Source organism: Pseudophryne corroboree, chromosome 6 (genome assembly GCF_028390025.1).
Source record: "Pseudophryne corroboree isolate aPseCor3 chromosome 6, aPseCor3.hap2, whole genome shotgun sequence".
Lineage (NCBI taxonomy): Eukaryota > Metazoa > Chordata > Amphibia > Anura > Myobatrachidae > Pseudophryne > Pseudophryne corroboree.
The window spans coordinates 311,913,286-311,937,187 of NC_086449.1; the positions used below are offsets into that span (position 1 = coordinate 311,913,286).

A 23,902-nucleotide genomic window follows, 5' to 3' on the forward strand; every position below is an offset into this window, starting at 1 on the left:
CAATGTGTCAACCACACTGCGAGGCAGTTCACAGTACGACTAGAGTTGAACAGCATCACTGTACATGTGCACTGCAGCTTCAGCACATGCGCAAGATATATAATGTCTGAAAAGTTTTAGAATAAACTTGTACGTAAGACCAGACATCCTCAAACTGACAGGGAATATTTAGCTGTTATTGGATGGCAATGCTGAAATAGAACAATGTAATGTGATAATGTGAAATGACCATGCACCACACACACTGGCTATGTGTAGATCAGCGAAAATGTCAATTCAAGAAAAGTGATAGTGTGAATGTAATACCATAAACTCATATTACCTGTTACAAAAGCACAACATATCCTGGCCTCTTGATAATGATAAAATGTTGCCACTGCTTGTTTTCTATAGGTAAAGGTTTTAGCCATCTATGTATTAATCACATGAAAGCAGATATTAAGTTATATTAATCCACACCAGCTGTTAGCCCTTTTGCTGTGCCATTATCAGAGATTAATCTTTGGGCAGCTAGGCTGCCTTTTTCTAGCTGCCTCTAAGTACACATCAATGTTTTGCATAACGTCCAGCTGAAATCTTTCTGAGTTACTTCTGACCACTCTGCTGTCATAACAATATCAATGCGCCGGTTATACAACAGTGCATCTAGTGCAGTGCCTGGCTGACATACTATTATATTTACACACAGTGTACAGCGAATATCAATAATAATATTTATATACACAGATACTCACACACAAACATATATATATATATATATATATATATATATATATATATCTTACACTCCCCTGTTGCGGGAGTGTGAGATAAAGTTAGGTAAAGTTAGAATAATGGGCTGCCCTCTTACACTAAGCTCTCTGACAGAGCCGAGATGTACAATATACAAAACAATAGAGAAAATGGTGCCCTAGGGAACTGTTATAGGCTCCCTATTTTAGTTGCATTTGATAATATCATTTGACATAACCATCATAAAATGAACAATAAGTTCCAAGACATATATATGTTATTTAAAAAATTATGATAAAACAAATAGGCTATCAGCAGTGTTCATATGAATACAGGACATTTTCAATATATCAGCCCTCTAATACAAATAATGGGAGTCTGATTAGAAACATAGAAACGTAGAAACATAGAATTGGACGGCAGATAAGAAATACTTGGCCCATCTAGTCTGCCCCCCCCTTTTTTTTTATCCTTTAGGTAATCTCAACCTTTTTGAACCTTAATTCTTTGTAAGGATATTCATATGCTTATTCCAAGCATGTTTAAATTGCCCTACAGTCTTAGCCTCTACCACCTCTGATGGAAGGCTAGTCCACTTATCCACTACCCTTTCTGTGAAGTAATTTTTCCTTACATTTCCCCTGAACCTGCCTCCCTCCAGTGTCAGTGTATGTCCTCGAGTTCTAATACTTCTCCTCCTTTGAAGAATGTTTCCCTCCTGAACTTTGTTAAAGCCTTTGGTATATTTAAAAGTTTCTATCATGTCCCCCCTTTCCCTTCTCTCCTCCATACTATACATGTTAAGATCTTTTAGCCTTTCCAGGTAAGTTTTGTGATGTAGGCCATGCACCATTTTAGTTGTCCTTCTTTGTACACTCTCTAATGTATTTATATTCTCCAGAACTGGACACAGTATTCCAGATGGGGCCGCACCAATGACCTATACAGTGGCATTATTACTTCTCTTTTCCAGGTACTAATTCCTCTCGCTATGCAACCAAGCATCTAACTTGCCTTTCTCATTGCTTTGTTGCATTGCTTTCCTGCCTTTAAGTCACTTGAAATAGTAACTCCTAAATCCCTTTCCTCCTCAGTAGTTTCCATTATAGTACCCTTGATACTATATTTAGCCTTTGGGGTTTTGAGACCCAAGTGCATGATTTTGCATTTTTTAGCATTAAACTGTAGTTGCCACGTTCTTGACCATTTCTCAAGCCTAGCTAGGTCATCAATCATTTGTTTTACCCCTCTTGGTGTGTCTACCTTGTTGCATATCTTTGTATAATCTGCAAAAAGGCATACTTGCTCTTCAATACCATTTGCAATGTCACCAACAAAGATATTAAAGAGAACTGGTCTGAGTACAGATCCCTGGGGTACTCCACTGGTAACATTTCCTTCCATAGATTGCACTTCATTTACAACAACTGTCTGTTTCCTATCCTGCAACCAGGTTCATATATATATATATATATATATATATATATACAGTATTTCTTATATATTTATGTATATACAGTATATATATATATGTATATATATACAGTATATATATATATATATATATAAATATACAGTATATATATATATATAAATATACAGTGTATATATATATATATATATATTAGTGATGAGCGGGTTCGGATCCTCACCTTTTTTTGCACGGGTCCGAGCAACTCGGATCCTCCCGCCTTGCTCGGTTAACCCCAGCGCACCCGAACGTCATCATCCCGCGGTCGGATTCTCACGAGATTCGTATTCTATATAAGCAGCCGCGCGTCGCCGCCATTTTTTACTCGTGCATTGGAGATGATCGTGAGAGGACGTGGCTGGCGTCCTCTCAGTTTCTATGTTCAGTGGGCTGCAAATATCTGTACTCAGTGTGCTGCAAATATCTGTGCTCAGTGTGCTGCAAATATCTGTGCTCAGTGTGCTGCAAGTGCAAATATCTACGTTCTCTGCCTGAAAAACGCTCCATATCTGTGCTCAGTGTGCTGCAAATATCTGTGCTCAGTGTGCTAATTGCTTTATTGTGGGGACTGAGGACCAGCAGTATTATATAGTAGGAGGACAGTGCAGAGTTTTGCTGACCAGTGACCACCAGTATTATACGTTCTCTGCCTGAAAAACGCTCCATATCTGTGCTGCATTGTAGTATAAAGTAGGAGGACAGTGCAGAATTTTGCTGACCACCAGTATAACTATATATATAGCAGTACGGTACAGTAGTCCACTGCTCTACCTCTGTGTCGTCAAGTATACTATCCCATCCATACCTGTGGTACATTTCAGTTTTGCACAGTTTGCTGACCACCAGTATATACTATATAGCAGTACGGTACAGAAGGCCACTGCTCTACCTACCTCTGTGTCGTCAAGTATACTATCCATCCATACCTGTGGTGCATTTCAGTTTTGCACAGTTTGCTGACCACCAGTATATAATATATAGCAGTACGGTACAGTAGGCCACTGCTCTACCTACCTCTGTGTCGTCAAGTATACTATCCATCCATACCTGTGGTGCATTTCAGTTTTGCACAGTTTGCTGACCACCAGTATATACTATATAGCAGTACGGTACAGAAGGCCACTGCTCTACCTACCTCTGTGTCGTCAAGTATACTATCCATCCATACCTGTGGTACATTTCAGTTTTGCACAGTTTGCTGACCACCAGTATATACTATATAGCAGTACGGTACAGAAGGCCACTGCTCTACCTACCTCTGTGTCGTCATGTATACTATCCATCCATACCTGTGGTGCATTTCAGTTTTGCACAGTTTGCTGACCACCAGTATATACTATATAGCAGTACGGTACAGTAGGCCACTGCTCTACCTACCTCTGTGTCGTCAAGTATACTATCCATCCATACCTGTGGTGCATTTCAGTTTTGCACAGTTTGCTGTCCACCAGTATGTAATATATAGCAGTACGGTACAGTAGGCCACTGCTCTACCTACCTCTGTGTCGTCAAGTATACTATCCATCCATACCTGTGGTGCATTTCAGTTTTGCACAGTTTGCTGTCCACCAGTATGTAATATATAGCAGTACGGTACAGTAGGCCACTGCTCTACCTACCTCTGTGTCGTCATTTATACTATCCATCCATACCTGTGGTGCATTTCAGTTTTGCACAGTTTGCTGACCACCAGTATATAATATATAGCAGTACGGTACAGTAGGCCACTGCTCTACCTACCTCTGTGTCGTCAAGTATACTATCCATCCATACCTGTGGTGCATTTCAGTTGTGCGCAGTATATATAGTAGTAGGCCATTGCTATTGATATATTACTGGCATATAATTCCACACATTAAAAAATGGAGAACAAAAATGTGGAGGGTAAAATAGGGAAAGATCAAGATCCACTTCCACCTCGTGCTGAAGCTGCTGCCACTAGTCATGGCCGAGATGATGAAATGCCATCAACGTCGTCTGCCAAGGCCGATGCCCAATGTCATAGTAGAGAGCATGTAAAATCCAAAAAATAAAGCTCAGTAAAATGACCCAAAAATCTAAATCAAAATCATCTGAGGAGAAGCGTAAACTTGCCAATGTGCCATTTACGACACAGAGTGTCAAGGAACGGCTGAGGCCCTGGCCTATGTTCAAGGCTAGTGGTTCAGCTTCACCTGACGATGGAAGCACTCATCCTCCTGCTAGAAAACTTAAAAGAGTTAAGATGGCAAAAGCACAGCAAAGAACTGTGCGTTCTTCTAAATTACAAATCCCCAAGGAGAGTCCAATTGTGTCGGTTGCGATGCCTGACCTTCCCAACACTGGACGGGAAGAGGTTGCGCCTTCCACCATTTGCACGCCCCCTGCAAGTGCTGGAAGGAGCAGCCCAGTTCCTGATAGTCAAATTGAAGATGTCACTGTTGAAGTACATCAGGATGAGGATATGGGTGTTGCTGGCGCTGGGGAGGAAATTGACAAGGAGGATTCTAATGGTGAGGTGGTTTGTTTAATTTAGGCACCCGGGGAGACACCTGTTGTCCGTGGGACGAATATGGCCATTGACATGCCTGGTCAAAATACAAAAAAAATCACCTCTTCGGTGTGGAATTATTTCAACAGAAATGCGGACAACTGGTGTCAAGCCGTGTGTTGCCTCTGTCAAGCTGTAATAAGTAGGGGTAAGGACGTTAACCACCTAGGAACATCCTCCCTTATACGTCACCTGGACCGCATTCATCAGAAGTCAGTGACAAGTTCAAAAACTTTGGATGACAGCGGAAGCAGTCCACTGACCACTAAATCCCTTCCTCTTGTAACCAAACTCCTGCAAACCACACCACCAACTCCCTCAGTGTCAATTTCCTCCTGAGACAGGAGAGCCAATAGTCCTGCAGGCCATGTCACTGTCAAGTCTGACGAGTCCTCTCCTGCCTGGGATTCCTCCGATGCATCCTTGAGTGTAACGCCTACTGCTGCTGGCGCTGCTGTTGTTGCTGCTGGGAGTCGATCGTCATCCCAGAGGGGAAGTCAGAAGATCACTTGTACTACTTCCAGTAAGCAATTGACTGTCCAACAGTCCTTTGCGAGGAAGATGAAATATCACAGCAGTCATCCTGCTGCAAAGCGGATAACTCAGGCCATGGCAGCCTGGGTGGTGAGAAACGTGTTTCCGGTATCCACAGTTAACTCACAGGGAACTAGAGTATTGATTGAGGTACACTCCTGAACCTGCCCTGCCAACATCTGAAGCAAGAGGTGGTAACGAGGTGGAATTCAACCCTCTATATGCTTCAGAGGATGGAGGAGCAGCAAAAGGCCATTCAAGCCTATACATCTGCCTATGATATAGGCAAAGGAGGGGGAATGCACCTGACTCAAGCGCAGTGGAGAATGATTTCAATGTTGTGCAAGGTTCTGCAACCCTTTGAACTTGCCACACGTGAAGTCAGTTCAGACACTGCCAGCCTGAGTCAGGTCATTCCCCTCATCAGGCTTTTGCAGAAGAAGCTGGAGACATTGAAGGAGGAGCTAAAACAGAGCGATTCCGCTAGGCATGTGGGACTTGTGGATGGAGCCCTTAATTTGCTTAACCAGGATTCACGGGTGGTCAATCTGTTGAAATCAGAGCACTACATTTTGGCCACCGTTCTCGATCCTAGATTTAAAACCTATGTTGTATCTCTCTTTCCGGCAGACACAAGTCTGCAGAGGTTCAAAGACCTGCTGGTGAGAAAATTGTCAAGTCAAGCGGAACGTGACCCCGTCAACAGCTCCTCCTTCACATTCTCCCACAACTGGGGCTGCGAGGAAAAGGCTAAGAATTTCGAGCCCACCCGCTGGCGGTGATGCAGGGCAGTCTGGAGCGAGTGCTGACATCTGGTCCGGACTGAAGGACCTGCCAACGATTACTGACATGTCGTCTACTGTCACTGCATATGATTCTGTCACCATTGAAAGAATGGTGGAGGATTATATGAGTGACCGCATCCAAGTAGGCACGTCAGACAGTCCGTACGTATACTGGCAGGAAAAAGAGGCAATTTAGAGGCCCGTACACAAACTGGCTTTATTTTACCTAAGTTGCCCCCCCACCAGTGTGTACTCCGAAAGAGTGTTTAGTGCAGCCGCTCACCTTGTCAGCAATCGGCGTACAAGGTTACTTCCAGAAAATGTGGAGAATATGATGTTCATCAAAATGAATTATAATCAATTCCTCCGTGGAGACATTCACCAGCAATTGCCTCCAGAAAGTACACAGGGACCTGAGATGGTGGATTCCAGTGGGGACGAATTAATAATCTGTGAGGAGGGGGATGTACACAGTGAAAGGGGTGAGGAATCGGATGATGAGGAGGAGGTGGACATCTTGCCTCTGTAGAGCCAGTTTGTACAAGGAGAGATTGATTGCTTCTTTTTTGGTGGGGGCCCAAACCAACCAGTCATTTCAGTCACAGTCATGTGGCAGACCCTGTCGCTGAAATGATGGGTTCGTTAAAGTGTGCATGTCCTGTTTATACAACATAAGGGTGGGTGGGAGGGCCCAAGGACAATTCCATCTTGCACCTCTTTTTTCTTTCATTTTTCTTTGCATCATGTGCTGTTTGGGGACTATTTTTTTGAAGTGCCATCCTGCCTGACACTGCAGTGCCACTCCTAGATGGGCCAGGTGTTTGTGTCGGCCACTTGTGTCGCTTAGCTTAGCCATCCAGCGACCTTGGTGCACCTCTTTTTTTCTTTGCATCTTGTGCTGTTTGGGGACTATTTTTTAAATCTGCCATCCTGTCTGACACTGCAGTGCCACTCCTAGATGGGCCAAATGTTTGTGTCGGCCACTTGGGTCGCTTAGCTTAGTCACACAGCTACCTCATTGCGCCTCTTTTTTTCTTTGCATCATGTGCTGTTTGGGGACTATTTTTTTGAAGTACCGTCCTGCCTGACACTGCAGTGCCACTCCTAGATGGGCCAGGTGTTTGTGTCGGCCACTTGTGTTCCTTAGCTTAGCCATCCAGCGACCTTGGTGCACCTCTTTTTTTCTTTGCATCATGTGCTGTTTGGGGGCTATTTTTTAAATCTGACATCCTGTCTGACACTGCAGTGCCACTCCTAGATGGGCCAGGTGTTTGTGTCGGCCACTTGGGTCGCTTAGCTTAGTCACGCAGCTACCTCATTGCGCCTCTTTTTTTCTATGTATCATGTGCTGTTTGGGGACTATTTTTTTGAAGTGCCATCTTGTCTGACACTGCAGTGCCACTCCTAGATGGGCCAGGTGTTTGTGTCGGCCACTTGGGTCGCTTAGCTTAGTGATCCAGCGACCTCGGTGCAAATTTTAGGACTAAAAATAATATTGTGAGGTGTGAGGTGTTCAGAATAGACTGAAAATGAGTGGAAATTATGGTTATTGAGGTTAATAATACTATGGGATCAAAATGACCCCCAAATTCTATGATTTAAGCTGTTTTTGAGGGTTTTTTGTAAAAAAAACACCTGAATCCAAAACACACCCGAATGCGACAAAAAATTTTCGGTGAGGTTTTGCCAAAACGCGTCCGAATCCAAAACACGGCCTCGGAACTGGATCCAAAACCAAAACCCGAAAAATTTCCGGTGCACATCACTAGTTTATATTCACAAATCTAGCACACACACATAATCCCCCTCCGCTGACAACTCTCACCACTCCCACACTGACAACTCCGTCACACCAATCCCCCCTTTCTCCCCTTCACACCAACAGCTCCCTCATACACATGCCCCTCTTCCCATACTGACAATTCTCTCACCCCATCCCCTCCTTCCCACTCACAATAATATACCCCTTTCACATCGCAAACACGGGTCAGATCCGGGATTTGAACACGGCTCCAACCCAGCTCCGACCCGGGTAAAAGACGTTCACATCACAATATTGACCTGTGTTATTCCTGGGTTATTGACGTCTTGGTGTCTTTTTGCTCAACCCGGGTCACCCATGTTAAAACCAGTGTGATGTCATTTTAAAAGAACTTGATTGGATCCCAGTTTTCAACAAGAAAGGGAGGGGGCTGGAGAATGCTCACAGTGCAGCAATCATGGCCGACAGAGCACATGTCCCAGCACAGAGCCCGGAATTCATGATTGTCTCAGTTGTACTGCTTCTGGATTCAGGCTGTGAGAGGTTATTACAGCTTCTCACTATCTGTAGCTTCTTCAGCAGCAATTTAACAAGACGGAGGTTGAATTTTTTGGTTGAAAGGGATATTTCGCAGAGACAATATCTGCGTAGGAGTAGATCTCTCATAACAGCATCTGTGTCAACTATCCTGAACCTCCACCTCTCTTCTGTCCGAAGATTGTGGTCCAGAGAAAGGCAGCATGGACAAGCGTTCATGCACAGCATCCTTAATTTTGAGGATATCCAGTGGAAGTCACACTTCCACTGGTCACGGCAGACCTTCCATTATCTCTTGGATCTATTGACCCCAACACTTGCTAGGCAGACCACAAACTTCCGTACACCCATAGAGCCAAGTAGGAGGCTAACGATAGCATTGTGGTGGTACACCACTCTCGGTGAATATCGCACCCTGTCATGCCTATTTGGTGTGGGCATATCAACAGTGTGCAACATTGTTTATGAAGTCACACGGGCACTGGTGCAAAGTCTATACCATTGATTTATTTGTCTACCCCAAGGACAGCACTTTCAAGACCCACGGATATCCTCAATGCACAGGTGCAATTGATGGTACCCACATTCCTATCATAGCCCCTCACAATAACCATGCTGATTATTACAACCGAAAAGGGTGGCACTCCATAATTTTACAGACTGTGGTGGATTATAAATATTGGTAAGAATGTTCTGTCCTTTTTGTTTTTTTACATTTATCTTTCTACATTTCCAAACTAAATTTTTTTGTTTCCCAGCTTCATAGATGTATTTATCAGTTGGCCTGGACGGGCACATGATACTCTGGTACTTGTCAATTCTGATCTGTTTTCGGCTAGCAGAAGAAAAGCAAGGTGGCTGGCTTTTCCCTAGAGTGGTAAGTACATTTTCATTTTTTAACTATGTTATTATAGGTGGCCCTGTTGTTCATGCATATATATGACGTCCTGAGTTATAAAATAGGGGGTAATGTTTCCTAAAGAATGTGATTCCATCACTGCATCCAAATATTATTTAATCTTACCCGCAAACGCCAACACCCCATCTGTGGCCACCAGTCTGCCCCTAACGGAGGAATCTGCTCCTATTCTTAATGTATTTTTTTTTACTCTTTTGTGTAGAACACTCTAAAACAGTTGATGGAATGGAAGTATCGGTCCATATAATTAGGGATGCAGCTTACCCTTTGAGAAGAAGGTTGATGAAGAAGTTCACGCAACACGGTCAGCTGACCCCAAACCAGATAAGATATACTCACACCCTAAGCTCCACCAGAATGGTTGTAGAAAATGCATTCGACAGGTTGAAAGGTCGTTGGCGTTGTCTTTTGAAAAGGAACGATGTGGACCTTTTGATTATGCCTAACATTGTGGTTGGAGGGAGGAATTCCTACCGGAGTGGACAGGAAAGGACTTTGAATGTGTCTATCCTGCACTTGATACGGAGTCATATTTGGGTGACCATGCAGCAAGTGCAGAACAAATTAGGGCTGCAATAATGGGCAACTTTTCATCTTTGTTGGTTTAAATGTTTTTTAGTTTGTTTGTTATAGTTTCCCAAAAATGTTTATTGCCATTCAATTTCCGTGTCCATGTTCAACTGCTATTGTGTGTTTTTTTGTTGAAAAATTACATTTCAGTAGGTTTACAAAACAGGTGTGACACCTTTTTCCTTTAGTCAAAAAAAGCTCTGTTAATACCAAATAACAATACTATGTTAATATATGCCATACTATTAATGTTTTAAGTTTTTCTTAAATATAAGAACAATAACAACAACAAGTCCGCAAATACTCAGGTAATATAAATAAAAACCTTTGAGATTAAGGTAAATTTTGATAAACCGGAGCATTAGGGTCTACCGGCCTCTGTGTGGGGGGTGGTTGGGATGACTATACTCATACGTGCTGGGTACACCGGTGCATTAGGATATACCGGACTCTGTGTAGGGGGTGGTTGGGGATGACTATACTCATACGGTGCTGGTTACAGCTCAGGATTGAAATGGGGATATTAGTGACTGTATTGGGGAGGTATATTATGTGGGTGCCCTCATTGACTTTGGCTACCAAATAGAGACATGAGAAATTCCTGGTTCTCCATCTGTTGCTCATGTGCATCTCTGTTATTTTCCACCTGCATGTCTCTAATATGATCCAAAAAATTGTTCTGCATGGCTTGTTCCGCTGCGAGCATCTTCCCTGGCTGCCATGGCTGCATCCATTTGCTCAAGCAAATCCAGCAGAACAGTCGTCATGGGTTTGGCTGCCTGTTCTGTCTTGTTAGGCCTCCTCCTGCGTGGCGGTACAGTATATACTGCGGGTGCAAGAGATCAAAAATTTCTTAACAAATGTGAATTGCAGTGAGGCTATAGAAAACTGCAGTGATGATATCAAGCGTGTCTGTGGTCTCCTCCCACCTGCACACTGCATACACTGCAACAGTTATAATTTTTAATATTATTTTAGTTGAAATTCATCTCCAATTACTTTTGAATATTTTATTATTTGGCCACTTTCTACACATTTTCTCTGGCATATACATCGGAGTCGGGTGACAAGTAGCCAAATAATAAGACAAGTGTATGTCCAGATTTTGTTGAAAATATATAATCGTTAACTTACATGATCCTCATAAAGGCTGTGTTGGGGTTGTTGATGTTGGGGTTGTTGCGGCCACACTAGGTCCATGTTGTATCTCATCAGCCACCTGTGTTGAGGCAACACACTGGCTTCTTCTTCCATCAGCAGTGGATCATCCGCCATAGGTGTAAGTTCATCCACTAACAATGCAGGTGACGGTGGCGGCAGTGGCGGAACAAGCAAGCGGTGGGCCCAGGTGCGACAAAATGCTTTGGCCCCCCCCCCATCCAAGTCCACCCCGGGGGCAGTGCGCGCCGTAGGCGCGCGCAAAAATACATAGTGGCGTGGCTTCGTGGGGAAGGGGTGTGGCCACAAAATAATACCAACACAGTAGTCTCCATTATTCAAATTACGCCGCACAGTAGCACCACTACACCAGGTAGAGACCCTTTTACACCTTACAGCGAACAGATTCCTCTTTTTACACATTACAGCAGACAGCGTGCCCTTTTTACACATAACGGCAGACAGCGTGCCCTTTTTACACATAACGGCAGACCGCGTGCCCTTGTTACACATTACGGCAGACAGCGTGCCCTTTTTACACATTACGGTAGACAGCGTGCCCTTGTTACACATTACGGCAGACAGCGTGCCCTTGTTACACATTACGGCAGACAGCGTCCCCATTTTTACACATTACGGCAGGCAGATTCCTCCTTTTTACACATAGCAGCAGGCAGATTCCCCATTTTTACACATAGCGTCAGGCAGCCCCCCTTTTTTACACATTACGGCAGGCAGATTCCCCATTTTTACACATAGCGTCGGGCAGATTACCCCTTTTTACACATAACGGCAGACCGCGTGCCCTTGTTACACATTACGGCAGACAGCGTGCCCTTTTTACACATTACGGCAGACAGCGTGCCCTTGTTACACATTACGGCAGACAGCGTCCCCATTTTTACACATTACGGCAGGCAGATTCCCCTTTTTACACATAGTGGCAGGCAGTCCCCCATTTTTACACATTGCGTCGGGCAGATTACCCCTTTTTACACATAGCGGCAGGCAGTCCCCCATTTTTACACATTGCGGCAGGTAGTCCCCCCTTTTTACACATTGCGGCAGGCAGTCCCCCCTTTTTACACATTGCGGCAGGTAGTCCCCCCTTTTTACACAGTGCGGCAGGCAGTCCCCCCTTTTTACACATTGCGGCAGGTAGTCCCCCCTTTTTACACATTGCAGCAGGCAGTCCCCCCTTTTTACACAGTGCGGCAGGCAGTCCCCCCTTTTTACACAGTGCGGCAGGCAGTCCCCCCTTTTTACACATTGCGGCAGGTAGTCCCCCCTTTTTACACATTGCGGCAGGCAGTCCCCCCTTTTTACACATTGCGGCAGGCAGTCCCCCCTTTTTACACATTGCGGCAGGTAGTCCCCCCTTTTTACACATTGCGGCAGGCAGTCCCCCCTTTTTACACAGTGCGGCAGGCAGTCCCCCCTTTTTACACAGTGCGGCAGGCAGTCCCCCCTTTTTACACATTGCGGCAGGTAGTCCCCCCTTTTTACACATTGCGGCAGGCAGTCCCCCCTTTTTACACAGTGCGGCAGGCAGTCCCCCTTTTTTACACATTGCGGCAGGTAGTCCCCCCTTTTTACACATTGCGGCAGGCAGTCCCCCCTTTTTACACATTGCGGCAGGTAGTCCCCCCTTTTTACACATTGCGGCAGGCAGTCCCCCCTTTTTACACATTGCGGCAGGCAGTCCCCCCTTTTTACACATTGCGGCAGGTAGTCCCCCCTTTTTACACATTGCGGCAGGCAGGCACAAGAAAGAAAGAAGGAAAGAAAAAGAAAGAAAGAAAGAAAGAAAGAAAGAAAGAAAGAAGAATTATACTTACCCTCAGGCTCCTCGGTGTAGCTGCGTCAGACGACGATTCCCGGGCAGTAGAGAATGAGGAGGAGGGAGCCGGAGGACGGAGCCGCAGCAGCGCTTTGTTACTGGTGGAGGCGCTGCTGCTGCTGCCCCTCTGCTTCCCTATAGGCTGTTCTCGGAAGATAGCCTATAGGGAAGCAGAGGAGCAGCAGCAGCAGCGCCTCCACCAGTAACAAAGCGCTGCTGCGGCTCCGTCCTCCGGCTCCCTCCTCCTTCCCCCGTCTGTACCGCTTCTCAGCTCCTATCTCCGGGCGGCTGTGCGCTGCGGGCAGCGGTTGCCTGCAGCGCACAGCGGCATGTAATGAGTCAGTTTGACTCATTACATGCTTGGGCCCCTGGACAGAGGCGGGCCCCAGTGCAGTGCACTGCCTGCACTGCCGGTAGTTCCGCCTCTGGGTGGCGGAGATGACCGTGCCTCTGGGGTCACTACAGGAGGAAGGGGTTCTGCAGCACAGGCATGGCTAGTTTCAGTTGCAGCCATACTGGATGACAATGTCACAGGGCTGCTTAATGCGGTATGGACAAATGCATGGGCACACAGCTCTAAATACTGCCAATCCATGCGGGCAGCACCACTGCGGTTCCTATTGAGGTCGTTAACCTTGTGAAATTGTTTCTTGAGTGCATTCAACTTATTGACCACCTGCTGTTGGGACCTAATAAAACCTGGTGCTGCAAGCATTTTACTGATGTTGCGATATGTTATCGCATCCCTGACTGTACCTGTTATCTGCCTACGTATTTCTTCTTCACCCCTGATCCACAGCAACTCCCTGACTTCCTCATCACTCCAGTTTGCAATGGCTAATGAGGTCCAAAGGAGTGCAGAACTAGGTCCAAAGGAGTGCAGAACTGGTCCAAAGGAGTGCAGAACTGTGCAGATTGCTTTCCAACACGTGTGCTCACAGTGTAGTGCAGTAAACAGACCTCAGCTGACTGGAAACAACCAATCAGTGCTATTTCTTCAGAGGTGGGTCGAATATCCCTGGACTGTAGCTTTTTAGAGCACAATAATCCGGGTCCGATACGTGTTCAACCCTTCTTTTAACTCGGGTTGAAATACCGGGTTGGACATCCCAGGCAGAGGCAGAACTACCGCCAGTGCAACCAGTGCGTTGCACTGGGGCCCGCCTCTGTCCAGGGGCCCAAAGCATGTAATGAGTCAAAACTGACTCAGTACATGCCGCTGTGTGCTGCGGGCAACCGCTGCCCGCAGCACACAGCCGCCCCGAGAGGAGAGGAGCGCACTGCAGTGGCCACGGGGGAGAAGGAGGAGGAGGGAGGTGGAGGAGGGAGCCGCAGCAGCGCTTTGTTACTGGTGGAGGCGCTGCTGCTGCTGTCGCTCTGCTTCACTATAGGCTGTCTTCCGAGAACAGCCTATAGTGAAGCAGAGGGGCAGCAGCAGCAGCGCCTCCACCAATAACACAGCGCTGCTGCGGCTCCCTCCTCCACCTCCCTCCTCCTCCTTCTCTCCTGCCCGGGAATCGTCAAGAAGCTGCACCGAGGAGCCTGAGCCAGCGGAGAGGGTAAGTATAATTCTTCTTTCTTTCTTTCTTTCTTTCTTTCTTTCTTTCTTTCTTTCTTTCTTTCTTTCTTTCTTTCTTTCTCTTTCTTTCTTTCTTGGGACTGTCTGCCGTAATGAGTAAAAATGGGGAATCTGCCTGCTGCAATGTGTAAAAGGGGGAATCTGCTTGCCGCAATGTGTAAAAAGGGGAATCTGCCTGCCGCAATGTGTAAAAAGGGGGAATCTGCCTGCCGCAATGTGTAAAAAGGGGGAATCTGCCTGCCGCAATGTGTAAAAATGGGGACTCTGCCTGCCGCAATGTGTAAAAAGGGGGAATCTGCTTGTCGCAATGTGTAAAAAGGGGAATCTGCCTGCCGCAATGTGTAAAAAGGGGGAATCTGCCTGATGTAATGTGTAAAAAGGGGGAATCTTTGCCGTAATGTGTAAAAAGGGGGAATCTTTGCCGCAATGTGTAAAAAGGGGGAATCTGCCTGACGTGATGTGTAAAAAGGGGGAATCTGCCTGCCGTAATGTGTAAAAAGGGGGACGCTGTCTGCCGTAATGTGTAACAAGGGCACGCTGTCTGCCGTAATGTGTAAAAAGGGAACGCTGTCTGCCGTTATGTGTAAAAAGGGCATGCTGTCTGCCGTTATGTGTAAAAAGTGTACGCTGTCTGCCGCTATGTTTAACAAGGGCACGCTCTCTGACGTTATGTGTAAAAAGTGTATGCTGTCTGCCGCTATGTGTAACAAGGGCACGCTGTCTGCCGTTATGTGTAAAAAGGGGACGCTGTCTGCCGTTATGTGTAAAAAGCGCACGCTGTCTGCTGTAATGTGTAAAAAGGGAGACGCTGTCTGCCGTAATGTGTAAAAACGGGACACTGTCTGCCGTAATGTGTAAAAAGAGGAATCTGTCCGCCGTAATGTGTAAAAAGGTCTCTACCTGGTGTAGTGGTGCTACTGTGCGGCGTCATTTGAATAATGGAGACTACTGTGCACCGTTTTATGAATTGGTATTATTTTGTGGCCACACCCCTTCCCCACGAAGCCATGCCACAATGTATTTTTGCGCGCGCCTACGGCGCGCACTGCCCCTGTTTTGCATGCAGGGGTGGGGCTCCGATGCCGTTTCTTGCACACAGTGCTAAAATGACTAGTTACGGCACTGTTGCTAGGTATCCATTTCTCTGGCCCTGAGCAGGTCCCCCTCACCAGATCCTCTCCAGGGGTGAGGGGGTGGACTTGGATGGGATGGGGGGGGGGGCCCAAAGCATTTTGTCGCACCTGGGCCCACTGTTCGCTAGTTCCGCCACTGATCCCAGGATATTCAGTTTGGCGCTTTCACACCGCACCTCGACCTAGGTCGACTCGGCAACAACCCGGTAAAAAGCCGGGTTATTTTGGCGATGTGAAAGGGGTATAACAGCACACATACACAAATCCCTCCTTCCTCCCCTGCCGACCAACTGCTCCCTCACACACATCCATCGCCCACCCCCCATACTAACATCTCTCTCACCCCCTTCCCACCCACATTAACAGCACACACACACAAACTTCTTGGGACATAGGCTCACCATTGTGTCTCGGCAGGAGGATGTCCATCAGCATCCAGCCATAGTCTCTCCGCCCACCGTGCAGTGTTATTCCTTGCAGGCACCTCCAGTAAACCCCCTCCCAGCGCTGCCGCAGTGAGCATGGGCCTGCAGGGGGCATGGCTAATTCCTTTCAAAGGGACAAAGGAGGGACTCGGAGGTGAAGGAGCTGAAAGGAGTTTTATGCTGTAGCAGAAACGGCTACAGCCAGCACTTCATTCGGGAGTCCCGCGTGTAATTTGTGCACACCTAATGGAGCCACTCTGTGCCCATCCAGACTTCAGCGTTCTAGCCCTTGGCCGCAGGAGGCACCTCTGGGTGGTGCCCCCCCTTCTTCGGGTGCCCCTGGAGAGTGCCATCCTGGCCAAGGGGTAGATATGCCTCTGCATCCACCATCAACATTGCGTGCCATGTATCAGGCCCTATATAACTGCAGGATGTTGCATGAAGCATATTTGCCTACTTTTGAAAACTAGAATTAGGGAAATTACAGTAGGATGTGCGTGCAAAGCGGGGCGTGCCACCGAGCGGGCATGTCATACTTTGCCCAAAGGGCATGTCTAGTCCCACAAATGGGCGTGTCTATGCTTAAATGCTTGTTGTTGCAAGATATTTCTATATAACAGTAGTAACAATATATTTTAGGAAGTTTTACAAGTATTGATACTAACATTGCTGACTGCAGTACGGGGTTTCTTGTTTGCATTATGTATTTGCTGTGACATTTCTTTTCTACTCACTCAGCACAATATACATGGTAAATGTGATGCCTATGCAATAAATTCCAAATGCAAGTTGACCTTGTGTGAATGCATCACTAAGCATATAAGTAAATTATGATTTTGGTGTATTAAATGTTATTTTATTATGAATATTGGGGGGCCAAATGTAATAGAATAAGAGTTTCAGAAAGTGAGAGATTTGGTAAGGTTTTGCAGTTTTTTTTAAAAGTGGCAATCATTTACACAGCAAGATCAACCTGGTTTTGCAGTGTAAATGATTGCAACTTTAAAAAAAACTGACAAACCTTACCAAATCTCTCACTTTCTGAAACTCTCACTCTGTTAAATTTGGCCCTGGACGTCTGCATCTTGTATGCACTACCTATATTTATTGGATGTGCTGTTTTCCATATCATTACAGCATTAACCAAATCATTACAGACACCAGCTACTCTAATTAAACAAATGCGTTTAACTACAGAAAGATTACTAACAACAATTCTTACACTAGCAGCAGCAGCAGCGCAGCACAGCACACTATGGATCAGTGCACACCAACATAGATAAGAGGAGTGTGTGATCAGGTGCTGCTGTCTCTCTCTGAGGTTTCTACAAGTGGGTATAATGATAGTCAGCAAGAATCCTGAGCAGCTACAGCAAATCACTGTTCTTACAAGGAAACTCCTTAGTGTCACCCCTGGCAGAATCTGAAACATTTGGGAGATGTAACCTACAAAGCAGGGCAGCAGGAGATTTATGGCTGATGCAGGAGGCTCCCGCTGGGAGGGTAGGCAAGAGGGGTGTTGCTTGACTCAGTTTGTGACTTTGCAAACTTTCACACATTGGGGGTAATTCCAAGTTGATCGCAGCAGGATTTTTTTTAGCAGTTGGGCAAAACCATGGGCACTGCAGGGGAGGCAGATATAACATGTGCAGAGAGAGTTAGATTTGGGTGTGGTGTGTTCAATCTGCAATCTAATTTGCAGTGTAAAAATAAAGCAGCCAGTATTTACCCTGCGCAGAAATAAAATAACCCACCCAAATCTAACTCTATATGCACATGTTATATCTGCCTCCCCTGCAGTGCACATGGGCCCTCATTCCGAGTTGATCGGTCGCAAGGCGAATTTAGCAGAGTTACACACGCTAAGCCGCCGCCTACTGGGAGTGAATCTTAGCTTCTTAAAATTGCGACCGATGTATTCGCAATATTGCGATTACTAACTACTTAGCAGTTTCAGAGTAGCTCCAGACTTACTCTGCCTGTGCGATCAGTTCAGTGCTTGTCGTTCCTGGTTGACGTCACAAACACACCCAGCGTTCGCCCAGGCACTCCCACCGTTTCTCCGGCAACTCCTGCGTTTTTTCCGGAAACGGTAGCGTTTTCAGCCACACGCCCCTGAAACGCCGTGTTTCCGCCCAGTAACACCCATTTCCTGTCAATCACATTACGTTCGCCGGAGCGAAGAAAAAGCCGTGAGTAAAAATACTTTCTTCATAGTAAAGTTACTTGGCGCAGTCGCAGTGCGAACTTTGCGCATGCGTACTAAGCGGATTTTCACTGCGATGCGATGAAAAATACCGAGCGAACAACTCGGAATGAGGGCCATGGTTTTTCCCAACTGCTAAAAAAAATCCTGCTGCGATCAACTTGGAATTACCCCCATTGCATGCAGTTTGAGTTTTGCCTCTAAACCAGTACATGCTGTGGTATGGAGGGTTTCAAAACACCTGCAAAGCCAGCTTACTATGGGGGTCATTCCGAGTTGATAGCTCGCTAGCTATTTTTTTGCAGCGCTGCAATCAGATAGTCGCCGCCTATGGGGGAGTGTATTTTCGCTTTGCAAGTGTGCGAACGCTTGTGCAGCCGAGCGGTACAAAAACAGTTTGTGCAGTTTCTGAGTAGCTCAGGACTTACTCAGCCGCTGCGATCACTTCAGACCATTTTCAGGGAGTGTTTGGAAAAACACAGGCGTGTCCAAGCGTTTGTAGGGCGGATGTCTGACGTCAATTCCGGGACAGGACATGCTGAAGTGATCGCAGCGGCTTTACTTTGCGCTGCGGAATCCCTGGTATGCTACTGCTCACGCTGTACGTGCGGTCATCACGCTAAAGATGGAGTTAGCTACCGGGGCCTTCGCATTCTGGAGGCCGGCAAATTTCACAAAATGGCAGCCGCCACAATAACCAACCTATGGGGGGCTGCTATTGCAGTACAAGAGATGGCTACATTTTGTGGAAATCCCCCAAATGTACATTTTCATAGGATTTCCCATAAAATATATAAACAATAAAGACAGGTATATGGGTATATGTCCGTGCTTAAATGTACTTCACACGTTGTGTACATGGGGAACATAAAATGTGACATCATAGAGCACGCAGAGAGATGTATTCAATTACAGGTTAAGTTTATGTTGTGAAAAAAGATGAACAGAGCTAATAAGAGGGAAGCAAATGTATCTCTGCTGTATTTCATACCCTTCAAATGTACCTTTTTGGCAGGTACAGTACCTTTTTTTATGGTCTGTACCGATTTTTGGCTCTCCAAACTTCCATTAAAAGTATAGGAAAAGGGGCGTGACCATCCCCCTTTGCCTGTGGTCATGCCCCTTTTTCTAATTTGTACGGTTTTTTATGTGTAAAATGTTGGACGGTATGGTATTTCATACAGTAATATAGCAATAGTATACAAATGCTTCAGTGAATCAAGTCCATGTCACGTGCCAAAATCAATTCACCAGGATGCCATACCTACTGACATATGCAAATGAGCCTGTACAGCTAAATATACTGTGGCTGCCCCAAAGCAGTGTCAGAGCAATGACCTGCAATCATGTTACTACTGCAGGTGTAATATGGACTATAACGCCGACCACCATACTGTAGTCCTGCATTCTGAGAGCTGTAATCACTGCTGTACAGTGACAGCTAGAGAGCTCAGACTCGGAATCCCTATTTGGTCATTCGGCTCTCAATTACATCTGCTGTTTTTCAGTTTTCAAATGTTAATAATTGTGAGGAAGGTACAATAAAGAGACAACAAATGAATCAATGATTAAGGCCTGATTCAGAGATGTGCACAGACATGGTTTTTCCGCAGTTGAGCAGCTATCGGCAGATTGCACATGCATCTGAGTCACCGTGTGCCGCCATGGTCTTCACAAAGAAATTGGCAGTCAGGTAGGAGGTAACAGGGAGTGGCGGTAAACATGTAGGCGTGTTCTGGGGGCGTATTTGAGAATGTGACTGTGATCTGTATGCAGCTGCAATGTCTTTGGCGTCTTACTTCCTGCGGCCATGCTGCGCGACCCTAGGGCTAATCATAACTTTAAAAATCAACTGATCTGCCACCCTTGGGATTTGCCAGGCTGCTGCTGGGCGTCTCTCTACAAATCCAGGCGTCATCACTGTGCACAGTCGCTGCATACAAAGTTGCAGCTACAAATGCTGTTGCCTACAGTACAGCTCTGATCAGGCCCTAAGTTCCTACTGCTGTGATCTAAACTTTTAATGGTGCATTTACCAGGGGCGAAACTAGGATTTTCGTCACCCGGGGCAAGGCAGTAATTTGGCGCCCCCTCCCTCCCCCCCTCAAACCTCCCCCCCCCCCAAAAAAAAAAAAAAAAAAAAACCAGACAAACAAACCCTATCAGACTAAAATAATCAGATTATAAAAAGTTTTGAAAAAAGGAGATACTATTGGACAATATTCCCCTATGTGCCTCAAATGCCCTATGCGTCACATACCCCACCAGCGTGTTCAACAACATGCTTCTCTGTATTTCCCCATACATTGCACTATATCATAACACTTCATCACTGCACTACGTCAGTATACTACATCCCCTACACGCTGAACTACATCACTGCACTACATCCCCTACACGCTGAAATACATCACTGCACTACATCCCCTACATGCTGAAATACATCACTACAATACATGCCCCTATGCACTGCACTACATTCCCTATATGCTATACTACATCACTACGCTAAATCCCCTTATATGCTACACCACATAAGTGCACTACATGCCCCTTTATACTGCAATACATTACTACACTATATACCCTATATGGTACACTACATCACTGCACTACACCACCCTGTAAGCTACACCAACTCTCCCCATTTGGGAGGCAAAGTGGGGGTTGATATTGCTAACTGGGAGCACAGTGCGCTTTCATAGCTTGTATGGTGCACCGCACGCTAGTCACAGCACTGCATGGCAAAGAAGAGAGTTTAAGACAGAAGCTGACATAGGAGAGATCCCAGGTACTGGAGCTCATCGGCACAGCGTCGCAGACTGCTGAGTCAGATACATTGCCCTGGGAACTGTCTGCTGTCTCACTGGAGCAGCACAACACTACCAGTAAAAAAACAAAACCTGTTTCTCTGTAACTCCTTGGCGCCCCCTTGAATACTGCACCCCTAGCCCCCCCCCCCCCCCTAGTTACGGCTCTGCATTTACAGTGCATTGCATTTATCATATGCTAATACATGCTACCAGTATAACTGGACCCAAATTCACTCTTACCAATATGCAACATGTTAAAAAAGCAACTCATCCAAAGCCTCCATCAGTTTCTGTGCATACACATGTTGCAAACTTCAAATTAACATGTATTCATTGTCATGTGATCATTAGTAAGTGCACACTGCATTTCGGTGTTCCCACTACGAGAAGGATACTCTGCAGTAAAGGTTTGTCTAGCACTATTTTCACATTGTCAGTCCCAGGGCCATCTTAACAGCATTGTATGCCCCTGGGCAAAGCAATGCACTGGGGACCCTACCCCTAGATTTATTCTGTTAGCAAACATGGCGTCCGTCATTAGGCTGTGCCTGGACACACCTTGGACCCTATGTGCATACGCCTATACATGCAATGTGAAAAATGTCAGATTAAAGTTGGCTGGATGTGTATGGGAATGAGCTGTCCAAATTTAGCCAGCACAGTCATGAGTCTAATTGACTATTGGGATGTTCGGAATTATGTTGTACTCACCACTGTTCTACGCAGAGTAGTAGTGAACACATGCCACATGGACCTGCCACCAATGCTTATTTTTATTACACAGATAGGGGATAAGGGGGCCTGGTGCTTTAGGAATGTTAAGCATTACTCTGGGGTGGGCCTGACATACTGTCATTGTTGCACAACCATATTCATAGTGCGATGTGGCTAGATGTAGGGGGTCACCATGGCCTATTTCCGAACCATAGACTGTTGGGAGGCATGTATTGACCAGTCCCTGCACTGAGGCCTACACTGTGGTTACACACTGCTTCTTGATGTGGAAATATGGATATGCTACAGTCAGCTTACACTGGCAATCACATTCATCACCCTTCACAAATGCAAAATGAATGCTGTTCGATTAACATCGTATTTCATTTTCTTTACATAAATTGTTTTTTATCTACATTTCTATCACGATATAGCCCTGATTAAAATGATAGCCACAGACTTTAAGTTACTGTAGAAACCTCTTTACAGCTGCAATGCTACAGTATAAAATGTTATATCTAAATACAAATAACATAGTAACACAGACCAACAAAAACACCCATAAAATATTTGCTAACATTCTGTAAAATATAATGCAGTATAAATTTCTTTCATTTTTTTTTTTTTATATTAAAGAAAACTGTAGGTATGTTCCTAAATTTAATAGCAGAAGATTTACCTACTAAGTTAACAATGTATATAGGACTACCATGATTATCTATAAAGATATTCGGATACAACGCCCTTCAGTCACTAAGCTCTGCATGTTGAAATTCCACATTGTATGAATGTATTGGTAAAAAAATATACTATTCAAAAATTACTTTTAAAATAAACAAATTATTTTTAGAATTTTGAAAATAAATCCTACTTTTATATTTCTAGATGTAATGCAACAGAAAACAATACACACGCAGACACACACACACACACACACACACACACACACACACACACACATTGAAAGTAGGGATCAACAATGCACAAAAAACGTTGGGAGGTACTAGAAATGAATGGCATATGGGACGTTACCTTTTGGGATCCAGAAGATGAGCCCTTTAGTGATGTGCGTTTGAAGGATCCACTCATCCTTCTTAAAGAACCTGAGAGTTTCCCTCCTCTAGATCCAACAGGTCTTTTGCCCCCTTGCCCCTTTCCTTCCATGAATGATCTAGCAGCACCAGGCCATAAAGAAGAACTTTATTTTCATTCATATAGCCTGAGCCGCAGTTCAAGGGTCTTACAGCTCAGGAGTGTGGAAGAAAGCATATGTCTAGGGGAAGGGACATCACATTTATGGAAAAGTCCCAGAATATAAAAGCTCTTGTGGACATCGCTAGGAGGAATAAGCTATCATGGAAAGGGAGCAAAACAGAGCAACACATGGGTACAGATTGCTGCATCCCTTCCCCCTTGCTACAGCCTCTATAATCAGGCTTAATGCACGCAGCTCCAGCAAGCTATGGTTTTTAATGGATGGAGATTTAATAAATGGTGATTGAAGGTAAATCTACTTTGTGAAGCATCAGCCCAAAAAGTTGTTTTTTTTTCCAAAGCAAAACATAGGTCAATCATTCTGGTTTCACTGCATAAGGAGCAGATGGTCTCTAGGCCAAAAGCTAGGAGCCTGCACAGCAAAATGTCAGGAGCAGCTTGTAAAGCAAAAGTGCCTACAGCAGATCGCCAGATAAGGACAAGATCTGTATCTTAAAAACAAGAGTGGGCTTAGCATAATGCAGAGCAAAAGAGAGCATTCATCCAAAGTCCAGCCTTAACAAACACACAAGCGTTCATGTTGTACTTTACATTCATACTCCCGGAGAGCATGGCTACAGAAATCCCTACTTAGGGGAGATTACAACCTTATTTATATCCTTTGTAACTTATGTACCTTTTGGTGCTTAAAAAAAAAACACAACTGGGGCTGGATGTAATGGCTTGTGAGACGACCAAAGCTCAGAGACTCTGACGAACTCGTACGTTTTTTTAAAGCAGCAAACGTTTACTTCGCCTTGTAAAGGTTTGCTGCATTAAAAAAATGTACGAGTTCAGCCGGAGTCTCGAAGCTCCGGCCGTCTCGCAAACCACATTACATCATCTGGCCCCTTATGTTGAAACTTTGAAAACTAACAGCACTGGAAGTGATGTAAAATGTACGTTAATTTACAGTCACTCTGGCCTGATGTTTTGTGTA

The 23,902-nt window shown here is 45.3% G+C and overlaps 1 protein-coding gene across 1 annotated transcript in view; it reads right to left on the reverse strand.

Moving 5' to 3' along the window:
• Positions 1-22,872, reverse strand: part of TRPM1 (transient receptor potential cation channel subfamily M member 1) — a 307,999-nt gene extending 285,127 nt beyond the window's left edge. The window contains exon 1 of the mRNA XM_063926248.1: positions 22,741-22,872. Coding sequence (XP_063782318.1) covers positions 22,741-22,872 — 132 coding nt within the window. The remainder of the gene's footprint in view (positions 1-22,740) is intronic.
• Between the last annotated feature and the right edge of the window lie 1,030 nt (positions 22,873-23,902).